General features: G+C 41.0%; 1 protein-coding gene across 6 annotated transcripts in view; it reads left to right on the forward strand.

The window, feature by feature from the left end:
• si:dkey-237h12.3 (teneurin-3) overlaps window positions 1–14606 on the forward strand; it is a 196394-nt gene that overhangs the window by 155316 nt on the left and 26472 nt on the right. For all 6 annotated transcript variants that reach the window (XM_049750883.2, XM_068652589.1, XM_068652591.1 and 3 more), the window contains 4 exons: window positions 1119–1238; window positions 4129–4393; window positions 5353–5620; window positions 7331–7474. In XM_049750883.2, coding sequence (XP_049606840.1) covers window positions 1119–1238; window positions 4129–4393; window positions 5353–5620; window positions 7331–7474 — 797 coding nt within the window. The remainder of the gene's footprint in view (window positions 1–1118; window positions 1239–4128; window positions 4394–5352; window positions 5621–7330; window positions 7475–14606) is intronic.

A 14606-nucleotide genomic window follows, 5' to 3' on the forward strand; every position in this document is an offset into this window, starting at 1 on the left:
AAGAATATAACTTGCATAATTCTTGATAGACTAAAGTGTAAAATAACAAAATTCAAAAAACAATTCAAAATATATTTAAACATATTGACTTAAAGTTTGGCACGGCTCGGTGGCGCACTGGGTAGCACGTCCGCCTCACAGTTAGGAGGGTGCGGGTTCGATTCCACCTCCGGCCCTCCCTGTGCGGAGTTTGCATGTTCTCCCCGAGCCCGCGTGGGTTTTCTCCGGGCACTCCGGTTTCCTCCCACATCCCAAAAACATGCTTGGTAGGCCGATTGATCACTCCAAATTGTCCCTAGGTGTGAGTGCGAGTGCGAATGGTTGTTTGTCTCTGTGTGCCCTGCGATTGGCTGGCAACCGGTTCAGGGTGTCCCCCGCCTACTGCCCGATGACGGCTGGGATAGGCTCCAGCAGGCCCGCGACCCCCGTGGGGACTAAGCGGTTCAGAAAATGGATGGATGGATGGACTTAAAGTTTGACTTAAACATATTCAAACTTTTCAATCAAGATAAAAACTATTCATTTACCCATGCTTATAATTGTGGTCTTTTAAATAATGTTTAAAATTAACTTTCCAACTTTTTTACTACACTATAGGTTCTGTCAGTGTTTTTGAATTTTACTTTATTTCTAAATGTGTTAATTTATTTTGTTTTAAAATGCTTTTATATGTCGTACATGTATCTATGTAAAGCACAATGAGCTTTTATGCACTTTGTGTAAAAACCGCTATATAAATAAAGCCGCCTTGTCTTGCCTCGTGCGTTTTGTCGTTCCATCGCTAAGCTATAAAAAATATCACATCTGAATTATAGTAACATACAGTAGCTGTATCTGTCTTGTACCGTATTTTCCGGACTACAAGTCGCACCGGAGTCCCACCAGCCATAAAATGCATAATAAAGAAGAAAAAGGCATATATAAGTCGCACTGGAGTATAAGTCACATTGGGGGCAATTTATTGATAAAACGCCCGGACAAACCATGAAAAAACTGTGACTTGTAGTCCGGAAAATACGATAATTTTCCATTTGTGTCTGTTCTGTCACTCGACAGCTGCTTCTGTTTGCCTATTCAACCAATTGTGTGTGTGTGTGTGTTCTTTTTTTCTCACACAGTCTAGTGTCAGTCATCCGTGGTCAAGTCCTCACCGGAGACGGAACGCCGCTAATCGGAGTCAATGTGTCATTCCTACACTACCCCGACTACGGCTACACAGTCACCAGACAGGACGGCATGTAAGCATAATCATGCGGCAGTGCTACATTGGCGACCTTTCGCCTTGTGCTTATGTTTTTACTTGGCGGCTGCCGAGGGTGGAATAATATGGAGTAGTCCTTGCACACATCGCAAAAATAACAACAAATGGAGAGCGCAGAGCCAACAATTGCTGATGCAAATGTCACGACAGCAGCGAGCGTGTTGTTGGAGAGGCCTGTTTAAAATGCATTGCTTCAGTGAGGCTACAATCAATCTACCCGCAATGTCGTTAAACATGTTGCGTTATGCTCTGACCTTCCACCGTTTTGTTGTCGCATAATGACAGCACAAATGTACCTTCCTAAGCGCTCTCTGGCCGCCTCATTGGGTACATTTCCCTCAAAACTTTAGCTGTGAATAGTAGTGAACAGGCATTTGCGCTCGATTGTTTACGGTGGGTTCTGGAACTAATTCTTTGATGTCATGCTTCACCTGCATTTGACAATTGCAGCAAAAAAGCTTCACAAATCTGGATACCTTTTCACATTCGGGGGTCACAGGTGGATTATCAGTCAATTCTTGAGTATGAGTTAAATCTGGAATTTGTCCCAAATGACTGCCTCAGTTACTCCCTATTCAATTTACATATAAAACATTGCACTTTCTGTTATTATAAGTTGTCTCACCCAGTGTTGTGATTGGCAAGATTGGTGCCTCTTCTACATCACAATCAAAGAATCACTCTGAATGAAGTCAGGGGCCACATGCAGCCCGTCGTTTGCCCATCCCTGCTCTAAGACGTCTGTTTCCTGCTGGAGCTGATTTGGGCGAATTCCATGCCCACCCTAAACATGAAATTGGGTGATCATGGCTACATTAGCAATCAACATGAAAAAAGATCCATGCCCAAAGGTGAATAGGAAGTTGCCCATTTTTTGTTTTAAGCAGCCATTTTAGGCAAATTTCAGAGCAGCCAACTTGTCACACGCCCCAATCAGAAGCAGGTTTTGAAAGATGCTTTTTTTTTGTTCACACCACCTAATACAGGCGCAGATGGAGCATGGCTTCAAAGTTAGATTAGCCTTTTGTGGTTTCTTGGATATATAAAAAAAATAGCCTTGGAGAGCAGTTTCACTGATCAACCCAAATTGGGTCAAGATCAAGTTGCCCTCAAATCTTAATGATCCAATTTGTTAAGACATTTTGAACAATTGTACGCTTCCAGGCCCTTTTCAGTTCCATGTGCCCCAAGCATGATCCAAAATGACTAACATTCTTGGGATGAATCTAGTGGGAAGTCTTACTTGACAAGGTGGGAAGCTGCTCTTTTCAAACATCTCTTTCATTTGCTCTTCCTATAGGGCCACAATTTGAGCGAACACTTTTGTCCATAGCATGTACAAGCCTACTAAATTAAACCAATCTAAAAAATGCTACACACCATACAAAAAGTAATACTGTTCTGATTTGAACTACTCTATTCCCGCAGACCATCCTTCACATGGTCTTATCATTCCCTGAATCCAATTCATTACTCATGTTTGACCAGGCATGATGGTGAGAAAGGAAACACTTTTTCACTATTTGAAGTCTTTAGTCTCGAGAGTTTTCTGGCTTTAATTAGCTCAGCATTACTCGGAGGAAAAGTTACTGGTTTGGAAATGAAGGACTTTGAAGTGCTTCTCTTGACTGTGTGTGCGTGTGCATGTGTATATATACCACTTCCCCGGGGTGAATGAAGCATCTGTGTGATCGAGCGCGCGCCCATGCGTGTGTGTGTGTGTGTTCGTGTGGGTGGTGACATTGCATGACATCAGATGCACACATATGCCAAGTGCCAAGCTGTGTAGCTGACCTAAAACAGCTTCACTTTCGCCATTGCTTTTCCACTTGGGGCAAGACTGAGATGGGGGTTGGCGTTGGATGCAGGCACTGCACAGCTGTAAGGATACACACATGAACACACACAAACACAGACCACACTCTTTGTAAGGGCGGCTCTGTTGGTTGACCAAGTGTGATCATCCACAAGCATTTATCACACTCCTTGACAGATGACTTACAGGGCAGAATATCTGAAGAGTTGTGCTAATCCTCAACTACTCTCTCCCCATTCTATCCATCAAACAGTGGTGAAGCATGAGTGGGGAGTAGAGGGTGAAAAATATGTGCAGGGACTTTTCCTCTTTCAGCCAGGATACTTGATACAACTAGTATTGGGATGTGATATTTGTATTGTATTTTTTTTTTTCATTGCAATGATAGCCAAATTTTAACATCAGGCTCCGTCCACATTAGATGGGAAATGATAGCTATACAATGTAATATTGTCCATCTTTCTACATTCTATCGAGACTCTGCTTCTGATTGAAAGAATTCTCAAGAAGGAAGTTGTCCAAGTACGAGACTTGCTGGTATTCACCCAAAATGATTGCTTCAAAACAAAATGGCCAAATTCCTGTTCTTCAGGCATAGATCCCTGAGACTTTTACATGTGGCATTTTAATTCAGACACGTCCACCTTAATTGACATTGAATAATAGACTACTGTCTATTATTTTCCAAGAATCCTTTCGATACTTATTAAACAAACACTACGTCGGCTCCACCCACATTAAATGTTTTTTTAGCATTGTCCATCCTTCTAGAATACTTGCTTAACTATTGGGGCTTGTTGGAGGAATTCACTTGAAGAAATGTATCTAACTTACTGGAATTTACATAAAATGGTCACCTCAAATCAAAATGGATGGCTTCCTGTACAATTTTCTGCCTCGGTCATTAAGACTTTTATTTGTCTCCTATTATGACACACGTTCACCCAATTTCACATACATCAGTGAAACTTAAACTTATCACAAATCCTGATCTTCATCAGGAATTGACCTGACTATCATCCGTAATGAAGCGCCCACTTATGTCTTCCAGGTTTGACCTGCTCGCCAACGGCGGTGCGTCACTGACCCTGACATATGAACGAGCACCATTCCCGGCTGTACGCCGCACCGTGTGGATCCCTTGGAACGTCTTCCACGTGATGGACACGGTAGTGATGCGGCGCGAGGAAAACAACGACATCCCTGGCTGCTACCTGACAGGTCTGAGCCGGCCCGAGCCGCTGGTCTTGGCCACGCCACTTTCCACCTTATACAAGACATCACCTGAGGACAGCCCTGTAATCCCCGAGACACAGGTGAAGAATTTTTTCAGAGCTTGCTGCATTGTCATGTTAGACAGAAAGCTTTCTTTGTACAAGACAGAAAGCTTTCTTTGTACAATATACCTCATTTTTTCCGAGAATTTGTTGCAGGTATGCCACAACAAACATAGTATTTTTACAATGAGTTTGTTGTCACATATATGACAGCAAGAAATGTTACATAATGTTATAAATATGTCAGTTTGACGCGGCATGTTGTGAATAAATAAAAGGTGACAATGGATGCCTTTTATTGGACAGTTATCAATTAGTTATCAAAGTAATCAAAACATTTTCCATGGCAGGTTGCACCAAAAAGTTTTTGGGATAGGAGAAAAAGTTTTCACAAAATTTCACAAATTTCTTTACACAAATTAAAATCAGATTTGATGTTTGTCGGACCAAAATCCATCAAATATGCTGGTCATGCCTTTCATTGGCTCATGTTGATATTTTGCCTTTCTAAATCCCAGCACACACGAGGCGCCATTGGCATTACGTCATCAGCTTCAGTTGCGGATGGTTCCCGATAACCAATGGCGCTATTCTCGGCACACTAGGGCCCATTGGCATAGCGGCTTAAAGTGCCTCAATCATGTGTTTGGAATTATGTGACCATTTAAGATGGCGACTTCATTGTCAGTTTCAAGTAATCTTGAGCAAATCAGTTTTGTAGATTTTGGGATGAAAGCAAAACAAATTCGCTAATGCATGTTTGTCATTGGACAGACCCAATTGATGTATTTCACCTTTAATACAGTCATTTCAAAAATGTGAAAAATAAGGATTTCTGTCACATGTAGGTTGCAACCTGCATTTTCCAGAAAACAATGCAGCCTCTTGGATGTTGATGTTAAGAATATTTGCAGCCCATTTTTAAGCCTTTCACAGGACCACGTAGACTTTTTTTAGTCCACTGTAACAAGTTGACGTGCTACCAATTGTCTCTGCAGGTCCTCCACGAGCAAGTGGGCATCCCAGGAAGCGACCTTAACCTGGTCTACCTGAGCTCGCGGGCGTCCGGCTACAAGCCCATACTTAAAGTTTTGCTGACCCAAGACCGGCTGCCCTTCGGCCTGATGAAGGTGCACCTGATGGTGGCCGTGATGGGCCGCCAACTGCAGAAGTCCTTCCCGGCCTTCCCCGACTTGTCCTACACCTTCATCTGGGATAAGACGGACGCCTACAGTCAGAAGGTTTACGGTCTGGCGGAGGCCATTGGTGAGTTTGTTGATTGATCTGCTCTATTTTTGTTTTACTGTTTTTTTCCCTGCTTTTGTTATAACACTCCAAAAAGATTTAGTAGGTGGTGTCAAAGCCTTGAATCAACCCGCTCGCTGTCTCATCTTTTTACTCGCATGATGTTGATATATATACGAACGAGAGAGAGAGAGAGAGAGAGAGAGAGAGAGAGAGAGAGAGAGAGAGAGAGAGAGAGAGAGAGAGAGAGAGAGAGAGAGCCCTCAAGTCAAGACTCATATAAATGACTTTATGATTGGATCACACCAGTGTGCAGGGCTCTTGCTCAGTGGCTCTTCACTAAATAAATTATATGAGTCCTAAGAATTAATTCAGTTGAGCAGTAGTTAAAAGAGACATGTTAGGCATTTTTCCTCACAATTTAAAACAGGAGGTGTCTGTTTTCCATCAATATAAGCCACTGGTCTCCACCTCTGCTGTGAGGCCAATGCGGCGTTTTTTTTTTTAAGGCAATAATTATGAGCGAATAAATTGAATTTAAACTGGATAAAGTATTTTTCTTTTTTAGGAACCAAGGACTTCTATTATCTGAAAAACAATGTACATTTTTAGAGAATAAGAATTAAGAAAAGCAATGATCTTTGTATTTTTTGAGGAATAAACTATTCTAAAGTATTCTTATAATTTAAATTATTTAACAAAAATGTCAATGTCTTGTTTTTTGGTGGAAAAAAAATATTTTCTTATCCAAAAACACAATTATTATTTGGGGAGTGGTGGAGGGTGGAGGAAATAGATTTGTATCAGAAAAAAGTATAATATTTCCCCGCAAGAAAAAAAAATATTTTCCAAGAAAAAGGCAGTAGTTTATTTGTTAATTTCACAAATAGTCTTTTAAAGAGAGTTAAGTACTTTAATGTAACAAGAACTGAAAAAAAGGTTATTTTTAGTATTCTGAAGACTATAGCCGTATAATCTTAAAAAAATCCTATATACATTTTTCAAACTAAAATGGAAATGAAAAAATGATTGGTGAATGTGAGACAGTGCTTTGGACATCATACGTTGTAGATAAAGTGCTATACAACTGCTGTCCATGAAGCCTTAACCATTAAGTAGGCAATCCCACTAATGCCTGGACAAACCCAGATTACGACACGTCCACCATTTATTTGCATTACTGGGATTGCTATGATCTCCCATGATGGATTTGTGAACGTTGGTGTGTGACACACAGTTTTACCTTATTCTAGTTTTTGCAACATTGAGTCTATTCAGCAGAACCCGGACATTCTGCAGCGGCTTGCTTTTATGTCACGACAATGCAGCTTGTAGTTGCATTTTTGCAACATTATGATCACAACATATAGTGTCCATGGTGTAAAACTCATAATTTACCACTGCGATCGCATAGCCTGCATGGCATTCTTTAAATAATTCATGGGTATTGGTGAGTTACTCCTGCATTGCTATGATAAAGGAGGCAAATAAGGGGAAGGGGATAAAAGTACACACACTCCAGTCCATACATAAGGAAAGGTACAGATACTTAATTAAAAGACTTCACATGTACAGTGACAAAGTATTTGGACCCGTTCACACCGCTGTGGAAGGAGTGCATAAAAAAACCTAAAGTCAGCGTGTGGGATGCATGACATCTGCATGCTCTCTTCTGCAAATCAGTCTTGAGTCAAAGGCAAATTCACTGACTGCCCCCCCCCTGTTCTTCAGTGTCGGTGGGCTATGAGTACGAGTCGTGTCTGGACGTGGTGCACTGGGAAAAGCGAACGGCGGTGCTGCAGGGCTATGAGGTGGAGGCTGCCAACATGGGAGGCTGGATGCTGGACAAGCACCACGTCCTGGATGTGCAAAATGGTAAGAAATGCTCATCCCGGGACAATAGTGCAAAATCTCAGCTCAGTTACTATCTGTACAATATGGGCACATTTTATGATGGCCTAAGGATGGGAAATGATAGTCTGTAAAAACAACAACAAAGCAAGCTATACAGTGTACAATGGTAGAGTTGTGACCATGTGTCGTCCTTTTTTCCGCACGTCTGCTGGTAGGTAGCATTAGTTGTAGAAGTAGTATGTCAAGCCATTTGAGTACATATTCATATTGTTATTAAGATCCAGTCTAAGGTCATTGAGTTAGTGGTGATTGTCAATAACAGCCATGCACTTTTTTGTCTTGATTACATTATGACTGGCAGCATCCAGAATTCCAGTGTTCAAAGATTTTTTTGGGGGCATATGGTGAATGTACTTTATTTTTTCAGACAGCAAATTGGAATTGAATTTTTTCGTAGACTAGTTGTGCATTCACTACATTTTATATCAATTGCACAAAGACTGGGAGAATCACTCAGAATGTTCAAAACCGATGTGCCGTTACGTTGTCTGCTTATTTAGACAGCAAACAAGCTGAGACTGAATCCACAAAATCTACAGAATGAAAGTCATGCACTCACTCACTTTTGTCTCGATGCCACCAGGCGATTAATTAACCATCGAGGTTTTTTTTTCTGTATGCCCAAATTAAATTCCTATTACAGTATGTCAATATTCCCCAGCAAACTAAACCTCATCGCCTCCGTCAGTGCGACACGAGAAGCGACCTTGACATACTCGTAGATAAAATGTGACACAAATTGTCTCAGACAACTGGAACAGCGTCCGTGTGCTGAAATGCATGTTGCGTCAGAACAAGGGGTCGCCGGCTGGTGAGCTGACAAAGGCGTGCTAGCCGGAGGCTGGCTGCTTGTAATTGCGGTGGCATTAACGCGCGCCAATGAATCGCCTGCGCAACCCGGCCGACATTCGAGAGGGATTCGATTGCACCTGCTCATGCATGCGCCGTGCGAGAGATTATTTTACATTTATTGTACTTGTTGATTAACGCGCCGCTGATAGATGAGTGAGCAAAGAACTCATTTGCTATATTGAATTAATGTCATTAGCAGCATGTTCATCAAAAGGGCACATCTTCATGATAGCACCGAGTGATTTCGAATGGCGGCATGGCTCACTTGCGCACTGATTCATTTGCTCATTACTGTCGTGATCGGCTTCAAAAGCCCTCTAATATCTGCGCATGGGGGTGATGGTATATATATATATTTTTTACCTCCGCAAAGGAGACGGTGTGTTCTACACCAGTGAGGGTTGATTTGGGCTGTGTACAGTTTTTTTTTTAAAACATGTCAACCTGGATTATTTTAATGTTTGGCTGGTAGTCTTCCAGAGATGTCCCCATTAAGTCCGCATATTAATGCTGGCATACGTTTCCAATCATCGTTTGTAATGGGTGGAAATTTAAAAATGTATACCTTTAATATCTGATAAGAACATTGCCTGTGTGTAGGCAAAGTCAGTAGCATTTCAAATCAATTGTGAGCCAAATTTAGAAGTGGTAATTGTTCTAGTTGAATGACCAAGTGTTCTCTTTTTTTCTAGACAGTTACATTGTTTTGGTAGGAGGAGTTGGAACAGTGATTTCATTTTTAATCAGAGATGTAGTATTTTTTGTTGTTGTTGTTGTTGTGGTGTTTCAAATCTGCCTTTGCAATTTCTCTACTATATCACATTTTCATTATTATCATCATCATCAATACCATAAGTTGTGATATAGTAACATAATAAATAATGTTTATTAATTAAGGGTTAGCTTGAACAACAGGTGGAGTTAGTTATGAATTGCAACGCATGGGAAAATCAATATTGCGCAAGCTTTTATAAGCCAAACTGAAATAAAACATAAAAATATCTAAAAAATCAGATGATGCTGCTAGGAAAAAGTAAGAATATGTTTTAAATCAGAATCAAAAATACATTTAAGGGTCATATAGTTAAATACACTGATATTTGCTGTTGACCAGTGTTATTAGTGTTAATAGTGTCCGTGTTATTAGTGTCCAGTGTCAGTGTTATTAGTGTCCAGTGTCATCGTTTTCTGGGAAATGTCCTTTTTTAGTAGTGGTAATATTTGTCATTGCAGTAGTAGGATTAGGAGCCATGACCAAGTGTTTTGTTTTCCAGTTTTGTTTACGAGGAAATCCTCACAATACGGACCAGGTTGTTTTTTTTTTCTTCCCAGCATATCAATCATGTTCTACATTGTCAATCAGCTGTGGTAATGGCTGAAAATGTAAACATTGACTGTGTGTAAGCAAATTCAGGGGCCGAAATGTCAAATTAACTTGAGACTTATTAAGAAACAGTAGTCGTATTGTACGTGACCATCTGTAGACAATGTCGAATATATATAAAGAGGACAAATATCATGTATATATCGTCAAGAGCACAGAATAAGGAACATGTTTTTTTTCCCGGCACATTACTGGGTTCCTGCATTTTTCAGGCTTCTGTGAAAAACACTTCACCTTAAAGACAGTGCTATTTTAGTGATAGCCTGTCCAAATCAACAATGGGTACATTAACTACCCTGAGTGCCATTAGAAGTCTTGCTTTATGGCTCTTAAGATGTCCCTTTCCTGTGGTGCTACTTTGTTAACCGTGGTTACGCAAGCACAGCATCATCATCATCATCATCATTTAAAGAAAACAACAGAAGACATTTTCCTGGAAAAATATTGTCACCCTCCTAATATAATGGCTTCAGTCATGTGACTGAGGCCATTATTTTAAGACGGCGATGATATGCAGAAATAATGCAAAGTCAATGGAAAAGAGAGCTCAAAAAATCTATTGAATTACATTGGAACGAGTGAATTAATCAAACATCTCCAAATAAACCATACGTCTCGCTATCTCCTCTTCTACCTCCTCGCTCGATTTCCTCAGCAAATGATTTCAACCTTCAGGACCTTGGAGCCACACACCAAACTCCTCTCAGGGACTGTAAACGCACTACCAGTTATTTTACGCCATTGATTTTTATTTGGAGCGCTGACGCAATGCTTCGCCTTGTAAAAACTGCATAAATATTGCCTTTCCCTTCTTAAAGCAGTGATTATTTATAACAATATATCTATAAGTGAGGCTCACCGAGGTGGACCGTGTTAATGAGGTTCAGCGGCTTTAATGGTACCTTATTAAAGTGTCTCATATTTAATTTGAACATAAGCAGGTGACTCATGCTTATGAATCTGTTTGCCTCCTAAACCTGCTCAGCACACAGTGGGGTTATTGAGGTGATGTGCTTGTTACTCCTTAAATATTCTTCAGACCTTTTATAGCAAGCAATATATAGGATGCACTGAAGGGCCACTTCATTAGAAACACCTGTACTATCTAATGAGACGTAATAACATAGTGCTGCAAATCTGGCTTAGTGGTTTTGAATTCAATTATGTATATCTACATTAGGTGGCACAGGCACAAAATAGCTTTACAATTACCATTCATACCTCTAGGGCACATATCTGTGATTGGGGTCCGTTTGAAAGAATACCCAAGAACATGGGTGCCCAACTCCAGTCCTCACGAGCCCCCCTCCAGCCACTGATGATTTGTGTTCTGGGCTCACCGGGAAACATGTTTTTTTCCAAAAGCCGGTTAGTTTTAAGGCCTGACCCTAAAAATGTATTATACAGTGTGTCAAAAGAATGATAACACAGCAATTAAAAGGGGCTTGTACATAGAGGGTCCTACTCAGAAATGTGTCCAAATTAACCACATGAAGCAGTTATCATAGACAGATGGGCAACACTAACATTTATTTCTTTGCTTTCACCACCTAGGGATGCATCAAAGTAGGTGCGCGGGCTGGTTCATCTGGCTAAAATCCCTCACCATATGATTTGATACATATAGTTCAAGCAAAAATGGTTTTAAAAGAGTAATTTGCTCAAAGCAAGAGAGGACAGAATACTAATAGAACACTCCGTGGAAATGTTTACATGACTTAGTTCAGAGCATAGTGTCACTATCACAGCACTGGTATCTATGGAAACCCAGCCAAATCTGAAACAGTGCCATTTTTTGCGACTTTTTTTTTTTTTTTCTTAACATCTTACTGCTTTGACATAATATTTATCCTCCATGTTTTGTTCACTTCCTCTCTGGTCATTTTGATCAATGTGTTGTTTACCAACGGGTTTGAGAAAAATTTGTTTTTTCTTTTTGTCATAAAATAGCGCAAACTATCTGTTGTGAATATAGTTAGAAGATAGCTTCGGTTGGCCTGTCAAGATCAGTTGGCTAGTCAAAAATTGCACTCATTGGTCAGGCAATCACCAAAGGCAGCAGCTTTTCCATCACTATCGTCATGCAGTCACCAGTCTGTAATGTCAAGCGTTACCAATTATTGGAGATTTTTGACGCTGGCAGTGGCTGGTCTACACATCACTCAAAGCATGCAGTATTACTGATTGTGCAGTCATTTCACATGTCACTCATTGCTGCCATGACCACTCATTGGCCAGTTGTTTTTCTCAGTCAGTCTTCAGTCAGTCACACACTTTGCTTACAGTTTTCTGGTCCTGTCAGTGTCTTCAGTCAGTTGGTGGTCGGTCTACCAATCAATCATACACCTCGCACCACTGATTTGATGGTTCTGTCGCTAAATCCTTTCCCATTGGTTGTGTAAAAATATTTTTATTTTATTGAACATTTAGGTAAGACAATTGAGAACCGATTCTCATTTGCAATAAACCTGGCTGCAGAGAGAAGAGGGGAAAAAAATGATGTGGCAAATGTGTTTGGTCACCTTGATCAACGGGTTGCTTACTAACAAGTTCGATCAAAGTTGCTGCTTTTTGTGATCAAAGACTACAAACAAGCACCAGTACCGAATGTAATTATAAGACACCTTCAGTGGACTCCTTTAACAAGATTTCCCATAGGTGTTCCATTCAAAGTAATGTTCTTCCCAGAAAACTTGTTTTATTTTTTTTCTCAAGTCACTGGGCCGCATCCCCTCCAAGCTCCCCTCACCACTAATAACATTTTACTGAGGACTCACCAAGACGGCTGATTCATTACAGAGTTTAACAAGAGGCAGATTCAAGCGTATTTTATTGCTAATATAGTGGAACTCTCTTCAAAGGCAGAAAAAGACTTGAAAGACTAAAGGAGGAAACACATTTGGACTGGCCACTGTCCTCATTAGTGGAACCAACTAGTCAAGAGGGCCACGTGAGGCCACGGTTTCCTTGACATTCCAACCTATTCGTCTGTCCTTCCTCTGATTAGCAAATTACATTGACTCAATGGATGCAAGGGCACATTCAGATTAAAAGCGAGGGGCCGCACTAGCACGGGAATACGACAACAAGCATCTCTGACCAAGACAGATAGGTGCGACTGATGGCTCTTTTGTAGCACAACAATGCAGCAACAAACACGCGACCTTGGGACTTTAATTGAACTGCAGAAACGTAGAGCAAGGGAATGAAACTCCTGCCGAGCTGAATGGACGATGCGGTGACTGGAAACAGACGTCTAGAATTTTAATTTTTGTTTCTGTAGCATGGCATCTTCAAGGGACACATTATAAACAAGGTCTTCAGTGATTGAATGTTGTTGGATGGACAGTTAGTTGCGGCACATATACGCACTACATAACATAATGGCAGTCATGAGTCATGGTTTTGACCCAATTAGTCAGGACCAAGCATGTCACATTGCTTGGTTCTGTCTTCGATCATTGGCCAGTCTACATGTCAATAATTGCAGCCTGCACCACTGTTTTGGCTGATTCTATAAAGGATCAGTGGACTAGTCAGCACCTCTGAATAAACGTCCGATCAGTTTGGCCATCTAACACAGAATCACTGATTGGATGCGAAATGCTCGCCTGTTGGTAGGGTAAATATGTGAAATGCTTCTGCTGCTTAGCTGCAGTGCCGCAGCAGGTCGGCTGAGGTTCAGCACGGGAAAAAATGGCACACGATAAGTCTGGGGTCACTTTGGCAAGCTGCCACTGTTCTCTTTATTTACACATTTGTAATTTAGTATTTACAATACACACCAGTCACACCCGAGTGTGATGACCACTCTGTTGCGTCAGCCCCCCAAAAACCTCAACTGTACCGCAGCCCCCCCTTGGCTTTTCACTGTCATTGTTAGCGAGTAGATGAAAGTTGCTTTGCGTTGTTTCCCTCAAGGACGCTTGGTCACAGCGCATTACACTTGATGTCGGTTGTGCCGCCTCGGCGGCGGCCATCAAACTAGTGACATGTTGGGCTGTAGCTGGTAGGGGAGCTTGGCGCTTTCACGTGCACACGCCTAGCTCCCAGGCTGATGACAGGGAAGCCCACAGCTGCCTGCATAAAAATGTCTTTAAGTATATATTTATAAATTCTGCACACCCGAGTTTGGATGAAGAAAACTTCCTCGCAGTAGGATGCAAAAGTGTATGTGTAAATGTGTGTGTGTGGGGATGTTCTGTTTGGATCAAGGCTTTGTTTTATTCTTGGCGTACTCAGTAAAATGCAAGAAAAGACTTGTCACTTAATGTTCAACTTCTTACTTATGCACGTCCAAAACAGCACAAATTAATTATTGATTGATCTATTCATTGGTTGGTCTACATGTCAGTTATTACAGGCAATGACAGGTTGGAGTTTTTACATGCATGACTAAATATTTCTCTACATTTTAATATGCATCCATCCATTCTCTAAACCACTTATCCTCACAACCATCCACACTCACACCAACGTGCAATTTGGATGCCAAAACATCATGGCACAGCGTGATTCCCAAACATGATAAATTAGACTTGCCTCAGCAGGAAAGTCAGTGCCAGTTTTTACGACGAGCACACATAGATCTACAAAAATAGATCCCTAAATCTTGGCCTATTGCCCAAAGTTAAACAAAATGCAAAATAAAATACTAATTACTCATATGGTATTTGACCAGTCTGCATGTCAGTCATTACAGACAGCATCACTGATTGGGCTTCACTCTGGTCTTCATTATTCGACTCAGTCAGTCTTACACATCAGCATTGAGGATGATCTTTCACACAGAGAGCCAGGTTAAATTGGTCACATTTCACAACTTGTGATAATACAAATCTTGCTGTAAATCAGGAT

This window comes from Syngnathus scovelli, chromosome 1 (assembly GCF_024217435.2).
Source record: "Syngnathus scovelli strain Florida chromosome 1, RoL_Ssco_1.2, whole genome shotgun sequence".
NCBI classification, from domain to species: Eukaryota; Metazoa; Chordata; class Actinopteri; order Syngnathiformes; family Syngnathidae; genus Syngnathus; species Syngnathus scovelli.